At 35.3% G+C, this 26,894-nt stretch overlaps 1 protein-coding gene and 1 pseudogene across 3 annotated transcripts in view; both read right to left on the reverse strand.

The window, feature by feature from the left end:
- Positions 1–4,133: 4,133 nt before the first annotated feature.
- The window catches only part of KIF5B (kinesin family member 5B), a 52,329-nt gene continuing 29,568 nt past the window's right edge, over positions 4,134–26,894 (reverse strand). For 2 of the 3 annotated variants that reach the window (XM_074193107.1, XM_074193110.1), the window contains 15 exons: positions 25,939–26,132; positions 22,516–22,584; positions 21,919–22,125; positions 20,814–20,957; positions 19,529–19,717; positions 13,098–13,215; positions 12,793–12,854; positions 12,593–12,702; positions 11,674–11,775; positions 10,683–10,743; positions 10,437–10,508; positions 10,205–10,309; positions 9,090–9,306; positions 6,877–7,009; positions 4,134–4,470 (listed from right to left, as the gene is read on the reverse strand). In XM_074193107.1, the coding sequence (XP_074049208.1) occupies positions 4,464–4,470; positions 6,877–7,009; positions 9,090–9,306; positions 10,205–10,309; positions 10,437–10,508; positions 10,683–10,743; positions 11,674–11,775; positions 12,593–12,702; positions 12,793–12,854; positions 13,098–13,215; positions 19,529–19,717; positions 20,814–20,957; positions 21,919–22,125; positions 22,516–22,584; positions 25,939–26,132 (1,790 nt within the window). In that variant the 3' untranslated portion in view covers positions 4,134–4,463. The remainder of the gene's footprint in view (positions 4,471–6,876; positions 7,010–9,089; positions 9,307–10,204; positions 10,310–10,436; positions 10,509–10,682; positions 10,744–11,673; positions 11,776–12,592; positions 12,703–12,792; positions 12,855–13,097; positions 13,216–19,528; positions 19,718–20,813; positions 20,958–21,918; positions 22,126–22,515; positions 22,585–25,938; positions 26,133–26,894) is intronic. The other variant, XM_074193109.1, reaches the window with a different exon arrangement.
- LOC141492627 (cyclin-G1 pseudogene) lies at positions 13,222–19,515 on the reverse strand (annotated as a pseudogene).

Genomic DNA, 26,894 nt, shown 5'->3' on the forward strand with positions numbered 1-26,894 from the left:
GAATCAGGAAATTGTAACACAATGCCCAAAAGGGATCTGCTGATTGAAAACCTGGAATTTTGTGGTGGGACTATGGATACAAAAGCATATAAATACCACCTAAGTACAAGTCCCTTACAGAAAGGTGGATTTTAAAGTAAAGGTCTAATGAGTAGCTGAGAGAAGACAGATATTTGACTCTTCCCCATTCTACCATCTCACAATTCTTTAATTCTTCCCTCTCCAAGGGGGTTTAGATTATGTCATAATCACAATCTCAGCAAAGACCATCATGAAATTGAAAAACATTCTAATTAAACATTTAAAAATAAGCTATATTTGCACTTAACTAATGTCTCTCTTGCTCCTCAGGACAATATCAGGAAGGTGCTATTCTCATTTTACAAGTAAGAAAACTGAGGCACGGAGGTTAAGAGACTCATCTAAGGTCACATGGCTAATAAGATCCTGAGGCAGGATTTGAATTCAGCTTCTGCCAGCAGGTTTGCAGCTCTTCCCACTTAGCTGCCTTAAAGAACCTATCTTGGAGTCAGGAAGAATGAGATTCAAATCTTAGACCTAGAATAAGATCTTAAAAGGGATTTTTTGGTTTTAGAAATTTTGGTTTCAGGAATTGGGAGCCTGAACTGTTATGCATGAAGTAGTCACATTTTCCATGGCTCATGAAGAGTTTCTAAAACAGGTTTTTCTTTTTTTTGGCACAGCAAAGTCACTAAAACAGGTTCTTAACCCCTCGTCCATGATCTTGTTTAAAATATTTCAGTAACTATGCATTTAAAAACAGTATTCCCAGAAGAGGTCCATGAGCTATGACTAAACACTGATCAAGTTTCTTGATGTCCTGGTCAGTGAGTTGTAGTGGACTGGTCATCAACTGTCCATTATTACTGTGCAATCATCATTTTGGGCAGTTTGTATGCCTAAGTCTTTATCTTCCTCAACCTTTTATTCTTACTTGATAGCAGTTCTGTAAATTTTTGCTGGAGTGTTTATTCCTCCTACAGTTTCTTTCCCTACACTCCATTTAATGTTTGAATTAGTTGTCAGCTTGGGCTATAATTAAAGTGTTAAAATAACAAATCACATTTATAAAGCATTTTACAGTTTACTAAATGCTTTGATAAGCTATTTAGGCTGCTTTTCCGTGAAACCTTTGGAGAAGTTATTATTCTATGAGCCATTCACATTTAGAAATACTGTGACAATTTCTTCCCAATTCTATCTTTCAATATTCAAATTTACAAAATGCTGAATTCTTTATTCAAACACTTGCCTCATGTATAATTTGTTAAGAAATAGGCAGCACTGCATGATGTAATCACTGAGATCTTCCTTACTACTGATTTCGGAAAAGCCATACATACTTCCTAACAGTTTCTGAGTACCCACAATGTAAAAAAGCATATTTGTCATTATCCATTTCTCAAGTAAAGACAAGGTAATTTAGAGGAAGAGATCAAGTTCCTTTTTTTAAAATTTGATTTTTGTTATTTTTTTCCACTAATGATCTCAAAAATAAAATTATAGGTCACATTCAAACTCAATAAAGTGAATTGTTAAACCCCAATGAAAATTTATAATGGAAAGGGTACTAAAGAAAAAAAAGGAAAAATTGATAGCATGATCCACTTCTACTCATAATTCCTGAGACTAAAGATATTTAACATCTGCTACCCATATAGACTACAATAAAAATCTTAGAAATGAATATAAAGATATTAACAATGTGTGTGACCTTGGACAAGTCACTTAACCCCATTGCCTTGCAAAAACAACAAAAAAAAGAACAAGTAATTCATATACAACTGCCACCCTGCCCTCCAATATGAAAAGTAATTTGATCTTAATAGAACCAGAATACTTGATTTCAAATTTTTAATAAAGTCACTAAATTTTAGTGTTTTTCTCTCTCTTTATTTAAACACAAATACATTTACAGCATGCAGGTTAAATTAAAACTATATATGGCGTCTTCCCCAAACCAATTATCTTTGAATGTATCTTCACACACTGAAATTAAGCCAATGTATTCCACAGGTAGATTTAGACTCTTATGTCATCTCATGTCAAATTTAGAGTTACACACAGTAGTGAGTCAGTAATCTTAAATTATGCAAATAATTTAATTGATCACTATGAATAAATATTATTCTTTTATATCACTGAGTTTTTCTTCTAAACCATTTAACAAGACGATTCAGAGGAACATAAAAAATAAAATCCACTCCAAAAATGGGATACTGCAAAATGAATTAGCACTGCATCAGGGTCCTAGAGGCTGAAAACATTCATTTACAAAAAAGTAAATGTTCTGTTCCACTGACCTACTGCAGCAGAACCAAAGAGCGGTTCCTTTTAAAAATTTTATTTAATTCTTGGTAAACTTTGCAAAAGGTTTATAGTTAGAAATTAAAAAATTATTAAGATATAAAAAGGTAATGCATATTTTGAGCTACACGCTAGCTAGTTACAATTGCACTGTTACACAGCAATGCTCAGCACCGATGCCCATGATACTTTACTTACAGGAAGGAAACTACCATATACAGACAAAAGAGGAAAAAACTGCTTCATTTAGGTCTAGTTCCAAGGAAGTCAATATTCAGTCAGAAGTGAAATACAAATGTCTAAGCAGATGCAACCATCAGGCAGGTAATGACAAAGATGTTTTCAGTTAGAAAACTCCTGTCTTTATCACAAATGCTGCAGGATTTTCTCTTAGTAAAAATTACCTATCTTGCTGCACACAAAGATTTAATCTAGTATTTTGGAGTGCTTCTTTTTTGATCAGCCCTAAGAGCAACATAAATCCTTTAAAGGGCTACAGACTGCAACAGCAAGGATTTCTGGATGCCACCAAAAGAAAATAAATAAATAAACTTATTCTTTAAATTGAAATTATTGTTATAAAAAGTGGAAATTACAGTAGTTAAGGAACTAGAAAAATAAGCCAATTAGGGTCTGAAACTTCTGACAATGGCTCCAAATTTCATAATACAAATAATTGTATATAAAATTTTGCAAAAAAATTATTTTGCCATCCACATCCTAATAAAGAACTTCAGAGTTCCTATACTTAATAGCTCCCAAATCCTGACTTTCCCCCTAAAATCTGCTAAAATACCTAGAAGAAGCAAAGATTTGAGATCTCTTTTCAATATCACTGATATTACTTTCTAAATGAAATTATTGATTCATTTCAATCTTCTGAGGAAGAACTGGGATAATAGGTAAAAAGGCTAGATCTAATTAGAAAATCATGGACTAAAGCCAAGAAAAGAAATTACTTTATTTCACGATTATACTAGTGACTCTTGCAAACAAGGCAAAAAAGAAAAGATTCATTTAATATAAAAGGTTTGGAGTAAACATCCCAAAATTTCTAGACTAAACCAGAAATAAATTATAGTGTACAACTGGGTGTAGAAGTTTTAAAACACACCTCGGGGATGGGCAACCAAAATGAACTAAAATGAACTATTTTATGTGCATCAGTGTATTTTACTTATCTAGCTGTTTAAGCTACTTCACATTTTTTTTTCAATTTCCAAAGGCTAAATTTAGGTCCTTTATAGTACTGATAATGTGAGAGTAAGAAATTAAATTTAGTTCTAGACCCTTCTAGTTCATTTTGCTATGTTAGAGATGATAAATTAACTGTCAGATTTCTGTGCTAGCTAGTAGGCTAACTGGAATGAAGCAGGATATTTTCACCCCATCAAACTATATTGTGTCTAGAATCAGGAACACCATATAAAAATGTTCCTTTGCCAAACCAACTCTCTTGTGTAAACTTAGGTTTACTTGTTAATATATCATATTTATTTAACTAAAGTAACCTGGCAAGAGGCATTTCATCAGATTAACAGTTAAGCAGCCTGGTTGAAACTGAAATGTCTGGTTCTACAGCTTCAAGATTTCAGTGTCCAAATAAATGATTTTCAGAATTACACTTCAGAAACCATATAAATAAATTTTAACCCTGATATTTCCAGGAGTCTTTAAGTGTTTCCCCGATACACACAGTGGGTCACAGACATAGTGTTATAAAGTGGTAAAACTTAAAATATCAAATCTAAACTCCAACCTTGTTTGATGTTTCTTAAAACAAGAAAACACACACACAAAAGAAGGAAGGTAACTGAAACTAAAATTTTTTTTAAACCTGTAGAGTACATTCAACTTGGCACAGTGCAGACTAAATTTAAGACATGAAAAGACAATCTGTGTCATGAACCCAGAGGGCCACACTCTGAAATGACATGTCAATTTTCCAAGACGCCAAAATTGCACTCTAGTTGTGCTGAGAATCAGCAGAATTTGCAAGATGAACTGGGTGGGAAATAGCTGTACAGGCCAGGTATAATTTATACATTTAAAAAAGTTATAATCTTTTAATCCCTGGAGGGGAGAGATTATAGTCATGGAATGAGGCTCTCTCTCTGCTCGACAACATGTCATCTTCAACAACTGAAAGAGAAAAAAAAGCAAAGAAAAATGAGCATTTCAATGGACAAATGATTCTTGATTTCCTATTGTAATTATGGAGTGATACAAATTCAAAAGTTAGATTAAAATTTATCAATAATCTAATCTTTTAAAAGCTATGATAACTACTTTTACACAAAGCTTAAAACTATAATAAAATCTAAAAATCTTTTTAGTTTTTAGAATTGCTTCAGAGATATTCGAGTGCAAAAAGAGCAAAAGAGAAAATTGAAATAAAGAAGAGGAAGGAAAGATGAAAGAATGAGACTCTTATAAAGGTGGAAAGAGGAAAAATGTTAATCACCATTCTCAGGTGCTGTAGGGTTCCTTACCCAGGAAGAAGTACTAAAATGAGCCCTGAGATACTTTAGCAATAATCAGTAATTTACAATCAATGATAATGATGACTGTCAGTGGGATTTTGAATGGTTTTTTTTCTGGGAGAAGAGGGATAGGTTTTAACTGTTCCAGTCACACCAGCATTTTTAAGGGGACAGGGTGGGTATCACCACTATAAAGAATAAACATTAAAACAAATCCAGTATTTTTAAAATAGTTTCTCATGTTGCCAATATAGCTAAGTATAGAGAGGGTTCTATCTCCCTCATGTGGCAAAACTGCCATTACACAGCATTCCAAGTTCAAAATTCTAGCTCATTTAAACACAATTTATCCCTCTTCCATTCTTCAAAAGGAGCAGTACATCATCAAAAACTGACTGGCTGTCTTACTTCAAGTACCTCCAAGGCTTCCAAAGGCCCAAGCCAAACAGGAAGCAGAAAAAATTTAAATTAACATGGAGTTCAACAAGCTGGTATATAATTGAGATCAAGAAATAAAAACAAACAAATATCAGGACTATTTAAAACTGGAATTCTTCCTTCTACCCAGGTCAGGTGAAGTCTTCCCTGGAAGTTTCAGGCAGTTGGAGGGGTGGGGCGCAGAAGGCCAGGACCCAGAGCTTGTCTGGAAGGCTGGCTGAAATCTTTTGATCAAGCTAACTCAGAAAACTAGCCATTTACTGGAGAGCTGATGACTGGTCATGATGGGAGTCATCAAAGTGCAATCACATGCCACTGAAGCATTCATGCTACATTTAACGATAATATTAAGAAAAAGATTATGAAGGTACAGAACAAAAAACAGTAAAAAAAAATATTGGGTAGGAAGTCAGGAGACAGAACTGATAATGACTCTGCCAACCAATTGAATTTCATCTAAAATTGCATGCCTATAGGAAAGTTAATTAACATCCATAGGCCTCAGTTTCCACTTTTATAAAAGAGACTAAATAATTTCAAAGATCCTGCTTTGACTGATTTTTCTAAACAGATGAATTTCCATACCATTTTGTTTTATTTTCTAATACAGGTTACTATGCACACACACTAATCAGGTTCTGCTGGTAGATAAAATAAAATCTAACTGTTGCATCCATGGGCCTCAGGACTTGAGATCTGTGAACAAAGGATGGTACAGGATGTCTAAGGGAAATGAAACAAACAGAGAATAGTGTATGATGAGGCAGGATAGGAAGGACACCTCCTGAAATGGAAAAGGTTTGGAAGGCTAGGTTACAGAATCTGAACTTGAATGGGCAGACAATAGGAACTCACTGAAGGGTTGTAGAAAGAGAAGCAGCTAATTTTCCTCATATACAGATTGGTTCTATCAGTAGCACAAAGGATGGTTTGAGAGAAAGGACAATAGAACAGAGGTTACTACAAATATTCAAATGTGACAACGACAGTGGGAATAAAGAGGTCCATCTGAGAGATTATGGAGGTGGAACTGACCCAACTTGACAAAAGGCTGAATGAGTGGGAAAGGAAAAAAGTCAAAATGGGAAGTGGGCTGTGGAGAAAAAATTAGAGAAGACAAGTCTTCCTCTCAAGGACTACTTAATATAGTAAAAGAATCTAAATCTGTAGACAAATAACTGAAAGACAAGCCAGATGATGGTAGATGCTTAAGACAGCAGTTTTGTGAGAGATCAAGGAAACAGATCACTTCTACCTGGGTCCATGAGGGCAACATCAAGGGTCTTCAACAATAAACTATGTATTTTTATATTCTAAGTAACTAATCATGAAATGTTATCTGCTCTCTGAATTAACATCTAATTACTGATTACCTGGCCAGGACACAAAGTCTAGCTATTACATTAAAAAATACTTCAAAAAAATAAAATCCATAACCCAAATATGCCTTACCAGTAACATAAATTACAATTTATTGAGGAATCTTAATTCTAATAAGGCTTCAGAAAGTTATTAAAAACATTTAAAATCAAGTATCTCAATTAAGTTTTTCCTACTTTTCTTTAATCCCTAAATGGGCAAAGTATAAAAAAAAAAAATTAGAAAATATGCAAGTACAAATGCTTACACTTTATCTTGTCTGCCTCCACCACCACGAACTGCCACAGGCTGGCTATTCTGAGTAAATGCGCCACCTCCACGAATTGCACTTGGATGAGTTGGAGAAGCAGCTGGATGCTGTCCAGGACGGATGGGCTTAGCTAAATAAAAGTAAGAGATGGCTTTTGAATAACACTGTTCATAATTTTTTAAAGCAATCAAATCAGTATGATTTTTCTTCCATCAATACATATCATAACTTCATTTCTTGGGTAACCTTTATGACTTTAAAAGTTTAGGCTGGGGGAAAAAGAGCTCTACTACTATATGTAAAAGAAAAAGTCCCGAATTAAAACAAGAATCAGATAAGCTCTTCACATCTATTTATGCACTATTTTGGACTCCGTAAATAGATGAATACTACCTCAAAAATCTATAGCATCTTTAATATTTGCATCCATGTGGATTAAACCATAGCTCCTTAATACCACTCACTTCTCCCCTTCTGTCTCTTGTCTGTCTGTGTAACAACCAGACATAGATACATAGACACACTATTTCAAAAAAATACACCACAGCTTTTCTGTGGGGGCCTTCTTAACAGTCTGCTGAGCCTCTGGATATAAGGGGTTCCTGTGTGTGAACTAAAAATTTCTTTGGCTACTGCTTCAATGAATGTGCAGATCTATACAAGGCTTTGGAGTTGGGTGATAAGGGAGTCATCTTTTTTTAGTCCACACTCACCTCCCACCCCTTAAACTGGTTGTGCCCTTCTTTACATTTGTGTTTGTTTTTCTATTCAATTCTTAGCACCTGATAGTGTGGCTCCACCCCCCCCCCCCCCCCCCCCCCCCCACTGAAATGACTTTCAGGCCTGTTCTCTCTGACCCTGGAATCCTTCTCTGTGAAACAGTCAGCTCTCCCAGTTCCTCAGGACAATGCACAGCACTGGTTTTCTTTTTTACTTATTTTTCTCTCGGTTGGGTCCTCTTCCCTTTCCAAGTTTTTAAAGTTCTGAACTGGACCCTCTTTTCTACACTCTGTCTATCTCTCCAGGATATTTAGAGGAGCCACACAAAGCTTTCACTTTTAATACCAAACCTTAACTCCTGGAAGCCAGTGTTCTGTCTGTACACATTTTCCAAATATACTGCTTTTGAATAGTAGATTTACTTATTTACATTATGATGTAGCTTCAAGCCTATTTATTGATAGCTGTGAAAACAAAGCCTTAAACATTTCTGGCATAAAAGAGGCCTTAAGGAGTGATGGACTAAATGCAGAATAAAATACACATTTTTGAGACATGGCCAATATGAGAATTTGTTTATACTGTCTATGCCTATTTGTTAGAAGGATTTTATTTTCTATTTTTATTTCCAACGGAAAGAGAAAAAAACAAATGCTTGTTAATTGAAAAAGTTCTAAAAAAATGTGGCATATCATTAACAAGGATAATGAATAAAAATATAGAACAACAGCTTGAAAGCTATATTGCTGCCCTCATATTATAAAGAAAGCGCTCCACCAAGAAAGATGGATTCCCTATAGAGGAGTATGTGAGGAACTAGACAAAAATCACATGGTAGGAAAAGGCAGAAATAGGTTTCCACTATATATACTTTGAAGGGAATTTCTAAATTAATAAAATTAAAAATAAAATCTACACACACATATATTTAGAAATCAAGAGAAAGTCTATTAGAGGAAAGCATTATGAAATTCACAAACTAAGGTAACCATCAAATAAATATATTTTAATTTCATTTCATTTAAATTGTTTTTAAAGAAATTTAAATTCAAGAACTAATGATTTAGTAACATGAACACAATACTGATTTAACCAATTTATTAAAAAAACTATACTTTTTCATGTTGATAAGCAAAATAATTTAATTCTATAAGAGGATCATAGAAATAATGAGAATGAAGTCATCTTGCTTTGTTAAAGTTTGATTATTTGCATTTGGCTTCACTTTTGTCATTTGATATTATTGTAAGCAGTATTCACTTCTAGAATGTCTGGTTCTGGTTTATAGTTTTTTTATATACTACCTAGTACACTCTGAAGAAAGACTATAAGCACAGAAATGCAGTTTCCATTTGTAAATGAAAAAGGCTTTTGATTAATATTTTGAAGATTAAGTCAAAATTCTAAAAATATTTCTCCTGTTACTATTTGTTTAAATGAGAGTCGTTTGGTTTAAAAAAGAGCAGAAGCTTTTTCCATGTTCTACTAACCAATCTGTGCTGAGTGTCCCCTCCTGGCCATGTTCTTTGACCTGACTGCTTCCTTGATCCGATCGACCTCTTGCTGATACCGTTTACGATCCCGAGAGGCATTTTCTTTGGCTTCTTTCAGAGCAGACTCCAAAGCTTTAACTCTCTCAGCTGTAGCTCTAAGTCGTTTTTCCAATTTTGGAAGCTCACAGCGAAGATCTGCATTATCGCGTACCAACTGAGGGTAAGTCAAAGTTAAAGATTTGCTCTTTAGAATATTATAACCACATTTCATTTGATCACATTCATATAAATCTACTCCTGATCTCCATTCAGAGAAAGAGGAAATGAGCACAGTCACAGTTGAGTATAAGTTTCTCCCAAAGTAACTGAAGATGTAGGAGGAAGAGCCCTTTGGCTATGGGGTCTGAAAACCCAAATCGGTCACTTGCTGGTGACTTTTTCCTATTCAGCTGAACCCCAAAACTCATTATCCCCAATCTAAAACAGTGGATAGAGAGCTGGCCTCAGCTGATGCTTGGAGTACATCTTGGGTGACCCTGGTCAAATTCCTTAACCTCTCTGGGCTGGAGGCCCACTCTAGTCTCTCAGAGGGGGATGTTGAGCAGGTGTGGCTTGGCTGGAATGGAGGGTTTCCTCATTGGGCAATTCCCACACCAATGTCAGATTTAAAAAGAAAAAACTAGCAAAAAATGATCTCAAAAGTGACAGAACTCTTTAAGTACACAAATATATTTGCTTTAATAAAGTAACACCATCTCATTTCGATGACACTTTTACTGAGGAACTAAATCTTGGTTAAACTGGAAAGTTTTATGTGCTGATTAGGGAACTAGGGGTTGAGCAGAAGGGAAACTGAGAATGGAGGACCTATCAGGGGCACCCAGGGAGGGAGACTACTAATAAAAGATCACAATTCATTAGCCTTCTCTTAAATCTTCTAAAGTTCTTGGGGGTTCATTTATATACTGAAGCTACAAAAAGACTCCGGGTCTGAAAATATGTCTCATGGAATTCTAGACCACAGGAACTAGAAAGTCTTTGTTTAACAGACAGACTTATGAATTCTTCCAAATAATTGGCATTTCTACAAATCATTCTATATCCATTATTACCTGTTTGTGTACTTTAGTGAGCTGCTCAAGATTATTCTCAAGAAAGGAGATTTTTTGCTTTTGGGCAGCACTACCTCCAGTATCATCAGAATCAATCTCTGCACTCTGAGAACAAAAAGATAACGAATCACTTCAACATTCAAACATATATAATTATTTAAGATAAACTAAAGAAATGAGAGTGAAATTTACAGATAAAATTAAATATCATTAAATATTAACAGTAAATTACCTTTTTAACTCTTGTGGCCAGGTCTTGAACAAAGAGCTTCCGAAGGTTGTGCAAAGTCTGAAGTTCTTTTGCCTTAAATAAAAAAACATTTTTACAACTTCATATTTCATATTTTGGATTAGTGTAAAATCCAAAATACGTCTGGTAAAGTCTAAATTTTTTTTGTTTTGAATGAAAAACATTATTACAACTTAATATTTCATATTTTGGATAAGTGGGAAAATCCAAAATTTTAAATTTTCTTACCACAGTCTCTTCTAAACCCTTCAGGTCTTGCCTTGCTTGTTCTCGCCTGTCTTGCATAACACTAAAAATAAGGAATTAAAAAAATAAAACATATAGATATGAATGCAGACATGCCATTTTTATCTTCTAGTTCAACACAATCTGACTTTATGTAAAAGGAATAGCGAAAAAAATTCTTACGGTTTAACAGTAATACTTATTTGATGCTCAAGACTCTTGTGGGACATATAGAGCATTATTTCCAAAGAAAGTGCAATGCTTTGATAGTGGAAAGAGATAAAATTTAGCTTGATAAGGTAAACTAAAAGAGCCAACAACTGGAACTGATTTAAATGGTCTAGAATTACAACAATGGTTGTGGAATGAGGTAGTTAATTAGGAGTTAAGCAAATATTAAATTATAAGAGAATTAGAATGATAAATATATCTTTCACTAAAATCATACTCAACATAAACCTAAGTTTCTTTTGATGAATCAGAAAGCACTCCAGGATTTTACCTGCCTTAGGGTATTTATTATGAGAAGTCATGTTTGTATAGTAGCACAGCTACAAGAGATGCAGGGGCCTGGGGCTGGGCTTGTCATAATAACATACTCTAGAAATGGTTTTTAAACTAAATCTCTGAGACAGTTAATCTATTCTCTTACAAGACAGAGAAGAAAACTGTAGGGCTAGTGATGTGAGCTTTCCAGAATAAAAACTGTCAGTTGCAGAGTCCTAGATGACTTAATGAATCATCAAATTTACCCCATCAGCTGCCCAGTGAATTATTAAGTAAACAAAAACTTCTCTCCTCAGTGAGTTGCATCTAGAAGCAGGAGCCAAGGTCAGGGAAGCTCCCTCTTGCTTTCCAGGTGTAGGAAATCAAAGACAAAGTCTGCAATACCTGTAGTCTCTTGGACCTCAGTTTACCTGTTGCCTGAGGCTGGGCCCAGGGTCTCTTTACCGCAATTCAGTCTATGTTAGCCTTTGCTAAAATTCTCACTCACGTAAGTTCATGAAGTTTCCTGCTCTTTTCTTGATCTGTGGCTTTCAACTTCTCATGTTCAACTCTCAGGCGTTCCTGCTCTAGCATCATTTTCTGATTCTGGCTATTGAAAACAAAAGATATAAGTAATATTAGTTTTTTTTTTAAGGTTTTTGCAACGCAAATGGGGTTAAGTGGCTTGCCCAAGGTCACACAGCTAGGTAATTGTTAAATGTCCGAGGCTGGATTTGAACTCAAGTACTCCTGACTCCAGGGCCGGTGCTCTATCCACTGTGCCACCTAGCCGCCCCTAGTAATATCAGTTTTATAAAATATGTCAAGAAAGCCTCAGGAAAGTGTTAAGACTTTTCAAAATTTCAGTTAATTTTTTTCCCTAATATACAAATTAGGATTTCTCTTTTACTATGTGGCTCCATATTTTTTAAAAAAGTCAATTATTCCTGTAACTGATCTTTTTGACACATCTAACAATGTTTTAGATATGCTTAAACAGTAGAATATAAGGACAATAGTTTCCACATAACTTCTGTCTGTCTGCAATTTCAAAAAAATAATTTTTGTTTACATTGTCTCAGGATTTTTCTTAAGACTTATAGAAAGAAAATTGAGTAATTCCACCACTCTATTTTAAAATGAAAATAATTTAGAAATTTCAAAATTTTTCACTCAGAGCTTATATAATGGTTGAATCATAAACATGTATATTTCAGGAAAAGATTCTACTTGCAGGTTTTATTTCTGCGTTTAAGTAAAACTTAAAAATCCAGAGAAAAAGTTATAGATGCCTGTGTCTATCCATGTATTTATCTACATAAAGACTACCCTATTTTCCCTATTGAATCTCTCTAAATATGCTTTCATTGAAATTAAATTGTAAATTTCTAAGCAAATATATTAAAATGAAAAAATCAAAAACTTACTCTTGAAGATCAGTAATAAGCTTTTCTTTAGCATCAACTTCATCTCTCAGACTACTAATTTGTTTTTGATGAGTTTCTCTATGGCTTTGTATCTGTTGTTCAACAGCTTGCTAAAATAGAGTTTTTTTAAAAAATAAAAAAAGTCAAAAATGAACAACAATGTATTAAAAATTAAGATTATGATATAAAAATGAACTCACCTTAACTTCATTTGCAGTCTGAACCTTGTTTAGATGCTCTTTTTCCATTTCATGGACTTTCTCTGAGCAGAGGGAAAAAAAAGAATAGAAAAGTTCCAGCAGAGATTACAATAATAAAATTTGTGTAGACAATGAAGAGAAAGGTAGTTCAAGACTGGCTAGCCAAAATTCAAAGGTGACTGAAAAGAATGCTGAGTAAAAGAAATTCCTGGGGTTCCAATTTATTAGTATGAAGGGAATATCCCCCAAACACACATGAATAGTTCAAAGAAATATACACATTGCCTAATATGGAATTAACATACCTTGTGCTCGCAGCTGGACTAATTCTTCATTAAGGGAGTCCACAGATTCCTCCAACTGCCTTTTCTTTTGCTCAACATTCTGAAGGTACTCAGTCAATGATTTGATTTTTGCTTCATGCTTTCAAAGAAAAAATGGAAGTGATTTGAAGTAGGAATAAAAAATCTCAAACACATTTGTACCAAAGAAACCTTTATAAAAAACCAGAGTCCAGGCAATTAAATGGTCTACAAATATATGATAAAATAACAAGCCAGACACATTATTTTGGTTATGGCTAATGTGATAATTTATATTGCTGGACTATTAATATTTGATGTTCAGGGTTCTTTTCTTTTTGACTTCATCATGGGCAGAAGTAGCAAGAAATAATAAAAGCTTTATTTAAAAAATAAAAACGATAAAGTTAAGCTCCAGATTGAAAATCTTTAAGAACTTAGCCAGGGGCAGCCAGGTGGTGCAGTGGATAGAGCACCGGGCCTGGAGTCACGAGTACCTGAGTTCAAATCTGACCTCAGACACTTAATAATTACCTAGCTGTGTGGCCTTGGGCAAGCCACTTAACCCCATTTGCCTTGCAAAAAAACCCTAAACCTAAAAACCAAAAAAAATAAGAACTTAGCCAATATGTTAACTGTAAAACAACAGTCTTGAAGGAGGTCAATGATGGTGATATTCCTATGCTTTCCCTCAATTAACTTCACCCTATATAATTTTCCATTATGCCTTAGACATTCTATTCCTGGGAAGTCATCCTACATTAAAATATAATTTCCTGACAACAGTTCCATTCATTGGTTGTTAATTTGACTAGGTTTCTATGACCCTCTTACCCCTAAGCATTTGTTTCAAAAAGTACATGAAAACAGAAACATTAATATTTTAGGTACTAACTGCAGTAGGTTCACATCTCAGCCTTTACCAAAGCAGCTTTATCAGAAGCAACTACCAAAGCTACTTCTTCACAAACAAGCACTATTGCTCGACAATGACCCCGCCACTTACTTTACTAAAACTGCTACCAACAGGAAAACTTGGGAATCCCTTTCCCCTTCCCTCCCTCTACATCCTTGCTCCCCATCAGAGACCTTGCTCCTCCTACTCTTCTCTCTGCTTTTTCCATTTTCATCCTATCACCTTCCACTAGCTGCATCATGACAGAATTTCCTGAGTTGGAGCCTCTATGGCCATCTCATGTGACCCCTGCAGCGTAACTCGGCTTCATGGAGGGGAATCCACTTCTGCACAGCTTAATTCTTAGGAAGCTCTTCCTGGTACCGAGCTCTGATGTGCCTCAGCTTCCAATCCCCTGCTCCTGGCTGCACTGTGGTCTTATGCTTTTTTCCACTGGAGGCATTGCCTGTTCCCTCGTTCCACCAGTCTCTTCTGCTTCATGGAGAAACACTGCCAGGTGCTTCAAACAACCCTACTAAGGCATGACTGCCCTTCTCTAAAATATTCCTCAGCTTATCAATGTCATTTCTATACTGTGGCACCCAGACTGATAAAAAAAGTGGCATTTTTATCTGTAGTTATTCTTGGAGGGTAGACATTTAAATAAAGAATGGACTTTCATGGTTACCATTGTCATTGAAGCTGTTGTTCAATAAAAACCCCCAGCTCTTTTTGAGGTATTGTTGTTTAGTCATCTTGCACTTCTGAAGTTGATGTTTTTTTATTTATTCTTTATTTTTTTTTAGTTTTTACAAGGCAAATGGGGTTAAGTGGCTTGCCCAAGGCCAAATTGCCTTGGTAATAATAATTGCCCAAGGTAATTATTAAGTGCCTGAGGCCGGATTTGAACTCAGGTACTCCTGACTCCACAGCTGGTGCTCTATCCATTGCGCCACCTAGCTGCCCTGAAGTTGATGTTTTGAACAAACATAAATCTTTCCACTTATTTATCAAATTTCAGCTTATTAAATTTAACCTGTCAAAATCTTTTTTCAATCTCGGTCATTCACTGTTTTAGCTATTCCTATCATCCTTATCAGCTGCAAATGTGATAAATGTCATATGTTCCAATATTCAAATCACTGATTAAAATGTTAAAAAGCACAGATTCCTAGATCCTGCCACTGGAGATCTCCTTCCAAACTGATAGCAAACCCAATCTATTATTGATTAATGATTCTGGCTGTATCTTTAAATAAAGCTTTGTGTCCTCCTAATTATGTTTTCTTTTCACTTTTATTTTCCACATGAATAGTATTACAAATTTCATCAAATGCATTTAAAATCTAAGTAAATCAGATCTTGCAATATTCCCCTCACCTACCTGTTTAGTAACTGCACTTGGAAAAATGGGAAAGAAGGTTAGCTGGATCTAACAGTGCTGGTTCCATAAACATTTTTTCCTAGATACTTACTAACCATTCATTTATGTAAATTTTCTAAGATTTTGCCAAAAATTGGAGCCCAATTATCACTATTCTGGAGTTTATAAATGTCAAAGTTGAAAGCACTGACATTAATCTTTCTTGAATCCTCCAAAAATTCTACTCCCCAGTATCAAATATCACTCTAAATGGCCCAAGCAATCCCATATGCAGTTCTTTTGGTTCCTGAAAGGTGTACATTTGGGTCAGATGAACATTAAGAATTCCCTGCTGTTCTATTTACTCATTTATAGTATCTGCAGTATCTGCTTCCTATCAGCCATCTTTTTCTTTTACAATTTCTAAGTCTGTTCTCACTAGCAAAGAAAACAAAATATCAATTGAGTCACTTTGCCTCTTCTGCCATCAATTATCATTCCCTTCTCCCCAAGCAGAGACTCTGTTTTTTCCCCCTGAATGTAGCAAAAGAACTCCCTCAGTGGCTTTCTAGTCATACCCAGAAAAGAGAATTTATTTTTAAATCACAGGAATCCTAAACTATCCTTCCTTCTGAAATCTTTCCCCAAGAGTCAGAATTCACCTTCTTAATATACAATGCTATGCCACCCAAACCATCCTAACTTATTTTTTATGCCCTTTCAGAAGCACATTACAGTCATAGGTATCACTGCCTTAAGTCCAGTGATATTTAGGAAGTCATATAGTGTCCTGCTGCATTAGAGTATCTAGGATTTCTTATGCTTTGAATTTGTACTTTGGACATTTGTGAACATAAAAATCTGATGTCCTGGATTTCATCACTGGTTCCTAGAACTTTTTTTCCTAGATGGAATAAGAGATTGAAGCCTTAAGAAGACAACCATACTATAACAGAAGAAGGACAAAGAGAAGTCAAAAGGCAGTAAGAATAATCAGAGAAACAGCAGTACTCAAGAGAATGCTTGGTTTCTCTTCAGCTTTTTCTCTATCAATTCAAACTCAAGATATCTAAAACTAAATTCATATTCCCTCATGAAGACTTGTCTCTACTCTTATTTGTTAGGATCAGAATCTCAAGACTAATCCTTTGGCATTTCCTTTTCTTGGATCCCTTAATATCCACTAAATTGGCAGGTTCTGCTGATTTTATTTCAACAATCTCTTATCTGCCTGGTTCTTTCTAATTTCAACATAGTTCAGATTCATCTCATAAAATTTTAATCTGGTTGAGATCCTAAGAGACTACCTAGTCTAACACTAAGTTTTACAGAAGAGGAAAATGAGACCCAAAGAGATTAACTATGCCCAAAGTCACACAGCAAGTGGAGAGAACAGAATTTGAACCCAGGTTTTGAGACTCCAAATCCAATGTTCAATATATTATACTACAATAACTGCTCTAACAGCTTCTTCTCCCCCCTCCCCCCAGACCCTTTCCCTTCTATTTAATAGTTTTCTTTGAAGGTCAGTTTATTAGTCCTAGAAGACAATGGTATTTAGGTTACTTCAGCCAACTTAAGTTTAATTTGATAGAACAGAAATTCTTCAGCTAATTGGATTAACTAGGAGAAATAAAGGAGTTTAAAACATATTATTATATGTGATCTTAAATTCTGCATCATGTCAAAGACAAATTTTAATTAGTTACAACTATTATGAAGTTAAGTTATATAAGGTATTGAATAACTATATATATATATATATATATTCATTCAACACTGTACAGATTGTTCCAAAACTCAGTGCAGTCCTATTTTAACCTTTAAAATGCACTAAGACTTTTGGGACAAGCTGTATCTCAATTTCCAACTACCAAATAATTAGTAAATTAAATTGCTTACTTCAATCTTATGGGGAGACAATAATTGTTTTAATCTCTCTAGAGGTTTTTTTTTGATACAGGAGCATTTTTGACCATTAAAAAATCCCATTTTTATTGTTTTAAAGACAAAATGCTTACACTAGAATTCACAGTTTTGAGATGAAATAAACTCAAATAGTTGAATATTTATTCACTCTAAGAATCCTATTAAGATAAATGATTGTTGGAAGATAGGCAATTGTATAATAACTTTGCAAAAGGCTATACCTAGACACAGTCTATTTTCAATTTCTCAATATTTAGTTTAGAATGTGTATTTGATGTGGATCCTGCCAGAAGGCTAGACCTTTGCAATTTATCTTGGAATGTTCCTAAAGTCATTCTACTTCTTTTGTAAATTTTATTGATAATTCCAACACAGAAGGCTTTGTTCTAGAAAATATAATCCTACAGTGGCATGTTATTAGCCCAACTTCTAATTTCTTGAATCTCAGATTTTCTTCTCCTTTCAAATTGTTATTTCTCATGAGTAAATAATAGGAGTTGTAGAAACTTAAAGGCAAGAGTGGCTTTGACTTTCTAACACACCTACAATTTTTGCTTTCCCATCAGGTCAGAAGCTGAATTTATATTGGCTAATTTGGATCAAAGCAGAGGCTAATGGAACCTTTATCTCCTCTTCTGTTAATTTCACAGACAGAAGCAATTTTATCCTGTACATTCAAGACATTTAGGCTAGAGAGGAACCTGTCCAAGAAATTCAAAGTTAGGAAAAAATGTCAGAGGCAGAAGACCAAGGCTAAAAAGGTCTTTCACTTTGAAGTTCCTCAGCCTTGCAGTCACCCAAAGGGCACAATTATGTGCAAACTCAATCTGATTTAAGTCCCAGACCCCTGTTGACATCTGTACTGCTATTCCAACAGAACATTCAGCTAGTTAGCAGCTTCTGAACTTCAGCTGTTACTCTATTCCCTCACCTTATGCTTCTTTACTTTGGGCCTGTCCTCACCTAAATCACAAAGAAATTCATTTACATAATATGAATAATACATGGGAAAAGAGGAGAGAGATTGGGGGGGGGGACACGACAAGATGACACAGGACCTCTGGAGCTATACTGAGAAGGGAGCAGTATTAAGAAGCTTTTTTTTTTTTTTAAAGATTTTTGCAAGGCAAATGAGGTTAAGTGGCTTGCCCAAGGTCACACAGCTAGGTAATTATTAAGTGTCTGAGACCGGATTTGAAACCAGGTACTCCTGACTCCAGGACTGGTGCTTTACCCACTGTGTCACCTAAGTAAGAAGCTTCTTAAACAGGTCTTCCTCCTTTCAGTTTCTCTGTTGTCAAATTCTTTACATTGTTCCTAAGGTAATTTCCTGATGACTATGAGTGATCACAGAAGTTCTCTACTCATTTAGAGGTTCCCATTCCTTAACAAAATATAAACTCCTAAGTTTGGGAACTAAGATCCCTCACAGTCTAGTTTGCATCTATTCTTTGGCTTTATTATACCCAACTTTCATTCATGTAATCTTTATTTTCAGCCTTTCACCAATTCCTTCTTTCCCATCTCCTATGCCAACTGACTCACATAGTCAAAAGAAGGAATGTTTTCTCTCACATTTTCAAGCACTGAAAGTTTTGTTTCTTGACCAGCTTATACTTATCTTCTCTATAAAACCCTCCCTGATCTTCCCAGTACTAAGTGTGCTCTCCCTTCTCAGAGATCCCATACCCCACTGTCTGTCCTTGTATTTGTTTCTCAGATCCCATTTATTATTCATATTTTCCTCTCATTCCTACCCTCAAAACTAGACATTTCTTTTTCTTCTGGATCCCTCAAGTGTCTAGTTTTGGTTTTTGAAGATGAAGTGAACTGAAATGAATTCCTGAAGATTGTCCTTTCTGTTACTTTTTATTCCCTGAAATGGATGAATGGGTTTTTCAGTAGGCTCTATTCCTTAGAAACTCTTCTTACTCTGAGATTCACAGCCAGGATTCCTTTGTGTTCCTCTTAGTAACCTTTTCTTTTTTGGAAGTGAAAAAAATTGAGTAACAGGTATAACCTATTCAGCATCCTAGTATTACATTGCAACATGACAATGACAATATAAAAATGAATATTTTCTCTGAATTAATCTTAATGTGTCAGTTATGTGTCAGTTTATGTCAGTTAAAACTATGGAAATTTGTTTTTACAGAAACATTTCCTAACAAACCTTGTTTAAACTTAAAAAAAAAACAGAAAGACATTTCACAAACTGAACCCTAGGTTATATATTATAATACATACTTGGGATATACGAAGCTGACATGCTGCTAATTCTTTTTCATTTTCTTCCATTTTTTTGTTGCTTTCTGCTTGGGTGCTTTCTAATTGTTTGCAGCGTTTTACCATTGTTTTCACTTCTGATTTCATTTTACTAATGTACAATCTTGCAACAGTGAATTCTTCATCTATCATGCCAGTTCCTTCAGGCTGCTGAGAAAAAAAATTAAATTCATGTGAACATTGGAACTATAAAATATTTTAGTGGGAAGATTAGAATCCAAAATGCAGTCAACAAAGTTAATATTTGCAAAACCTGTGAGACATTTGCTTAAATTGTTTCTATATAAGCTCACTTTATTCAATTTCTGCTTTCAAAACAATCGTCACTTAAAAGAATTCTAACCTGTGGGCTGATTGCTAAAGTTTTTGTTTTGTTTCGGGAATGGTAAAGATTTGAGATAGTATTACTGGGAAATAAATAGCAAATTGTTGGATAATTCATACTCACAACACACACATATACATATGTATATGTATATATTGAGTATTTCCATTTTGTCATTATGAATTTTCTTAAAGGATAGTAACAGTATCCCAGAATGTTAAAGTTCATGAAATCTATCATTAACAAGGGGACCTCAAATTTGAAAAAAGTAGAAAATTACTGGCTTAAATTATATTCTGCTTAAATTTTCTTTCCCTTAGCTTCCATTATTTAAAATACAATGTTATACTCAGCAAATGAATATAGATTAATAAATTACTAAGAAGAGAAAATTTAGGCTTCTGTGAGAATACCACTAGGTATATGTCTTAAGCCATATCACTTAATTTTACTTGTGTAAGATGAGTACAGTACACAAAGAACAGATGGAGGTCCAATAAATGTCTATTAAATAGCATTACATTACATGAGACTGTCTCAACTCAAGTTAATTTTTGTGTCCCAAGCACCAGACCAGGTCAAGAGTTGAAAATCTGATTTCTTTAGCATATTAAGGAGATTTTGAATTCTTCTGAGATTAAAATAAAATCTTTGGATCACATTACTTTTGAGTAGCATGTGGCATAACTTCACCATTGACATGAACTCATGTATGCAGGTTGGGGTGTTTACTGGATGGTTAAAAATATTAGTTATGCAAATCTTTTCATGTGTAGAAAAGAGCAGATACACGTACATAGATCCATGTATGAAGGATGACCCCAAAGTCTTAAGTTTAAAACTACACTAAGACTTTTGGGATACCCTATAAAATTGGCTTTAAATAACTACTTATAATCATGATTGGACAATGATATTTACCTTGACATCATTATTTCCCACAGCAATTCCGATTTCCGCAAGGTCTTTCAATAAAGAAGCCATCATTTCTGTTGCTCGTTTTTTCTGGTGATTTGTCATTTCCTTGAGTTTCTGAAGTTCAGCATCTATACTTGCTAGAGTTGCCTGATTAAAATATTTGTTAAAATAATTTAATTAGCTAGTAATTCAAATTAGAGGAACCAAGATATAATGGGAAAAGCTGACTTTGGGACCAAGAAGGCTTGTGTTTAAGTCCTGCCTGGGATAGATTCTGGCTGTGTGATGCTGAGAATGATGCTAAGCCTTCAGCACTTGAAACAAGTTCCCGTAAGACTATGAACTGTCAAGCATCTGCCTCTCTGTACTGAAGGGGAGAGCTTTATAATCCCCCAACCCAAAGGAGATTGTCAACAGTTTAACAAGTTAAGTACAAAAGGAAAAATAACAGTGAGCAACTACATAATTCTTTCCAATTACAACATTAATTTACATAAATTCCACCTTTTAGGAAATCATAATTAAAACTGTAAATAACAGAACAACAAGTATTTGTTAGGTATGTTGCAAAAAGTACTTTAAATATGCAGACAGTATTTTATAAGTAAATTTTTTACTGTCTAAATGCTAATAGGAGATCAATATTTGTATTTGAAGTTATAATATCAATGACTAGTATGAATAATTTACTGAAGTTGTAAATAAAATAAAATTCCCTTCACTACTGTATTAATTTCTTAGTAGTATAAATCAATTTGCTAGTTTATGTGTTACCTTGAAAAATGGGATCTAGTTTTTAAAAATTCTCTGACCACCAAAAGGTTACAGCAAAATCATTTGAACACAGTATTTAATTAACTATACATGGACATAATGGGGGAATAGAGTGGTAACCTTAATACATTTGTTGTTGTTGTTATTGTTAAAAACTAAAGAATAAAAGACCAGGAAATTTTGGTGATTGAGAGCTTAGGACTATGAGCAACAATGTACAATCATTCCAGCCTTATCGAGAAGTAAGAAATTTAAATAACTGCCAAGTAAGAACTATCAAAGACAAATTTATCAAATGATAAAAAAATGAAAAAATATTTTGTGATTTTCTTACCGATTTCTGATTCAATTCATCACTAAGAAGCTCATACTCCTTGGCTTTGTCTTCAACTTCCTGAGACTTCTGATCGTAGTTGACTGCAAGTTCCTCCAGGGCCTGTAGCACTTCTTTGACTTCTTCCTTGGAGGCATCATTTTCTGCTTGCAGGCGATTGAGTTCAGCCTGCATATTATCTTGGTCCCTTCTTGTAGATGCTAGAAGCTGCAAAGAAGGGCATAGGTGGCTGTTTTCACCAAAGTACAACACAAGAAAAAGCTAGATGCACTTTGATGAAGATCTTGGTAAATTATTAACCATCGTGCCTTTCCCTGATCTGATGTTCTCACTCTCATTTATTAAACACGTGACTTCATCCAGGGGTACACAGCAATCAGAGATAAAAGTAATGGACTCTAGGAGCATCAACTCTTTCTTTAGGAATTCATCTTTGCTTGGATATTAGAATATAGTTTTAGTGAGATTTAGAGCATGGAGAAAAGGACAAGAGAAAGATCTGTAAAGGACTAAAACTGTGGCTTGAATTTGCATAGTTCTGATTTTAAGTTCATGATAAACTAAAACTTTATAAGGAGGTAAGCAGGTGAAACTTGCCTCTTCTTGATCCAACATTTGTGTCTTCAATTTCTCTACCAACTGGCTCTGCTGATTAATTTCTTCATCCTACAATTTAAAAAAAAATCAGTTATCAAAAGGTCTCAAAAACTAGTTGTATTTGTTGACAGCTTATAAAATAATTAAGTGTATACACACACACACACACAGAAATTGGAAATAAAAATAACCTGAAATTTCAAATTAAAAAAGAGCAAGTAAATTCTATTTTTACATATTGAAAATGTTTTTGCGCTCTCTCTCTCTCTGTATGTATGTATAAATGCCATGCATTTCTCAACATGGCTTAATTTTTTCTCAAGAAAAATATTAAAAATGCTACTATTTTTGAAGTATTTATTGCTACAATAAATATAATTTATTATACTACTAACAAGGAAACAAGTTTTTTTTTTACCAAAGTCGTTTCTGAAAATATTTAAATGACCACAATTACTGCTATTAAATTTCAATATAAAACAATATAACTAGTAAGTGTCAGAAAGATCTGAATGTAGGTTTTATAAAGTCCAAGATATAAGTGAAAAATAATGAATATAAAAAAGCATTAGGGTTTTTTTTAATATCATTTACTGGTGTCATGGTAAAAACACATTATGAAAACATTGCAAATTGAGGTTCCACACAATACACACATAATTTCCTCCCATTTTTCTCCTTCACTGCTCTTACTGAAATTGATGCTGTTTGTCCTTCATTCCTTATTTTTTTTTGCAAGGCAATGGAGTTAAGTGGTTTGCCCAAGGCCACACAGCTAGGTGTCTGAGGCCGGATTTGAACTCAGGTACTCCTGACTCCAGGGCTGGTGCGCTATCCACTGCACTACCTAGACGCCCCTTGTCCTTCATTCTTAAAGAAGACCCTGATATCAGGAAGATGATGCCATGAAAAGCAAATGAACTGGATGTGTGTGTGTGGGGGTGGGGTGGGTGCTGTGCCAAGACACCAGTTTCACTTTTCACTCACTTCTTCTCTCTCCCCTACTTTGGAATTTTGCAAGGCAATGGGGCTAAATGACTTGCCCAAAGACACATAACTAAGAAATTACTGTTTGAGGCCAGATTAGAACTCAGGTCCTCCTGACTCCAGGGCTGATATTCCATCTAGCTGCCCCCTCACTTTATTCTCCAAAGCCATCTGGGTGCACTGACCAGATATGGATCAGGACGACTGGAAACATGAGGCAATCAGGGTTAAGTTGACTTGTCCTCAGTCACACAGTTAGTGTCAAGTGCCTGAGGCCAAATTGGAAATCACCTAATTTCAAGGCCTTTGCTCTGTCCACTGCACCACCTAGCTGCCCTTTCTACTCAAAACTACTTTCACTTTAGAGTACATTTAAAAATTATTTTTAACACTGCTGACACTCCATGATGTTTTCATACTTTCCCATTCCACTCTGCTTACAATTCTAATCTCTTTTTTCCCTTGATGTATTCTCTATTTTCTAGGGATCCTGTATTCCCCAGGCCTTCTGGGTACCACATCTTGGTTCTGCTATGTCCCAGATAGTTCTTTTCCCTGGATGATTCTTTTTGTCCTTTTTTTTTTTAAAAAAAAAAAAAAGAAAAATCAAACCTTTGCCATAGATAAAGAGTTTTTCTTCAAAATGTACCTCATCTTTATTTGGGCAGAAAGGTTGCCTAGGATGTCAGAGGTGAGGGAGGTACCTGAAAGCTAGAGTGGTTGGGTCAGGTGAAGGGTTTCAGGCTGGAGGTCACATGGGCATGTTTGCATGCAAAGCAGAAGGGGAGAAGGTGACAGACAGTAAGTAAGAGCAAGGGAGATGGATGAAACAAGCTTGTTGGAGAGGATGAAAGGGGATTGGGGCAAGCCTTGGGTTATCTATCTCATCATGTGGTAGAGGAGAGGGAGAGAAGAGTGGCAGAAAGTGATCTAACATGGAGAAGAGGGAACTTGGGGTGAAAGGCCTTCATTTTTTCCTGTAAAATGGCAAGGTTTTCAGCTGGGGGGGGGGTAGGGAGGACTAAAGAGGGATGAAAAGGTTGCAAAGTTACTGCAGAGAGGGAACATCTGATAAGGGTGAGGGAGAGAATGATGATGGTGGGTTAGCCATCAGTGTGAAGGTCAAGGTGAGGTTGCATAACATAATTTTATAGTGGAACCAGTCAAAATGGCTGTGTGACTTTCTCTACCTTGCATTAGTAGCAGAGATCAGGAGCAAAGACAGTGGGAAGTGGATGCTGTGGCTGCCTGAGACTGAGGCCAGGCCAGATATCATCAGAACTATGCTAAGAAGACTAGGGATTCAAGAGATGACAGTATAGTGTTGAAGTGGCTCAGGAAGAGGTCAAGATGAGGAAAAGAAAGTGGTCAGTGCACAAGAGCTAGCCTAGCAGAGGACTGAAGGTTCAAGGGATTAGAGGTCATAGTGTAGATGAAGAGTAGGGTTTTGTAGGGGAAAGCAAAGGGCAAGTCACTTAAACCCAGAGATTATGATCAGATAAGGGAATTTTCAGAATTCCCAAACAGATGTGATCTATTTAGTGGACAATGGCAATATGAAGGGAATGCCCATCTTTGTGGGTGGCTGGGGGTAGGGTAGGGAGGAGAACCTGCAAGTGGCAATGGTAGCAAGCAGTATTCCAACTCCTCTGCTCCAACCACTAAGCTGAAGAAAATGAGTGAAGGTGCAGGTAAGACTGGAAGAAGTGGCGAGGGAAGCTGTCATTAGGGATAACCAGACTTCAGTAGAGAAGGAGATTGCAGGAGAAAGAAAGAGGTAAAGATCTCAGATAAAGGAAAATTTGTAGAATGAGATTTGGCTCATGATCTAGAAGAGTTCAGGATCCTGGGATGTCATTCAATTTACTACATGAATAAATTTTCAGCTACTTGTTTCTCTTCTCCCTATGATCTAGAGTTTTAATGAAAATACCTTCCTTTTTCTATCTATTCTGTGTTCTCATTCCCTCCGACCACTTCAGCCCTACCCCCACAATAAAGTCACAAGGATCATATTATTAGTTGAAAATATTTATATTCAAACAAAAAACAATTTATTCATTTATTTTTTAGGTTTCTTGCAAGGCAGTAGGGTTAAATGACTTGCCCAAGACCACACAGCCAGGTAATTATTAAGTGTCTGAGGCTGGATTTGAACTCAGGTACTCCTGACTCCAGGGTCGGTGCTCTATCCACTGTGCAACCTAGTCGCCCCTGAAAACAATTTATTAAGATACAAATGCACAAATTCAAATACAATCTTTTTTTGGCAAGGCACTGGGTTTAAGGTGACTTGCCCAAGGTCACACAACTAGGTTAATTAAGTATCTGAGGCCGGATTTGAACTCCATTCCTCCTGATTCCAGGGCAGATGCTCTATCCACTGTACCACCTAGCTGCCCCTCAAATACAATCTTGAATAAAAACAACTCCTACCTTATCATCAAGTTGTTTGTATAATTTAGCAATTTCTTCTTCACACTTTCTTCTTTCAGCATCAGTAAAGTTTCCTGTAACTCCAATTGTGGTTGCTGGTTTATCATTGATGACAGTAATTTCTTTATCTACTGCAAAGGCTTCTAAGTTGGCTTTCTCTTTGTCAAACTGTTCATCAACCGGCACAGTCTCCCCTTAAATAAGATATAGAAGCAATTGTCTAATAAACTTAAAACATGTATAAAAGTGAACTCAGTAATCTTCCCCTATCAACTTCCTTGTCTATGTCTACTATCTGACTTGTCCTTATGAATCATATCCAGTCAATCACCAAACCCAGATGACTTTCCTTTGAAAAGTCTCTTTTCAATATCCCCTCATCACTTCAAATGGCATCTTCCAAGTGTTTTCTGGCCCTTACCCCCACACCAAGCCAATAAGGTTTTCAAGGCCCCCCACAATCTAATGTTAATTCTATATATTCATTTTTATTCTTTCCAACAAGCCTTAGTCAAACTTGGTGATCTGCATCCTGCAAATAAATTATAATTATTCCCAAAGTTGTCTTTTTTTCATTGTTCTCCTTACAAAGAAATGGTGTTTTGTATGTTTTCCTACCTATCTATCCTGTCCTGTATTCAAAACAAAGTTCTTTCATCTTCCTTAATTACTCTTGCACCCTTTCTTTTGAATCCCTAAAGCACTCAGTCTTTATCACACAATTTAAACTTTGAGTTCATATATCGTCTTGTGTGCTTTTTGTTTTGTATTTGTTATTCTTCTCTCTCCAACTCAACTGTTAAGACCCCACATAAATATAAACTTATAAATATAGCTCATCCCCACCAAATACATCACAAATCATAGAAAATATTGTTTGTTAAATGACTGAAATTGCCCACCCCATACTGAGAAAATGTAAGTATACAAAAAACCCAGTATTCACTCATCAAAGT

The sequence above is a fragment of the Macrotis lagotis genome, chromosome 7 (assembly GCF_037893015.1).
Source record: "Macrotis lagotis isolate mMagLag1 chromosome 7, bilby.v1.9.chrom.fasta, whole genome shotgun sequence".
Lineage (NCBI taxonomy): Eukaryota > Metazoa > Chordata > Mammalia > Peramelemorphia > Peramelidae > Macrotis > Macrotis lagotis.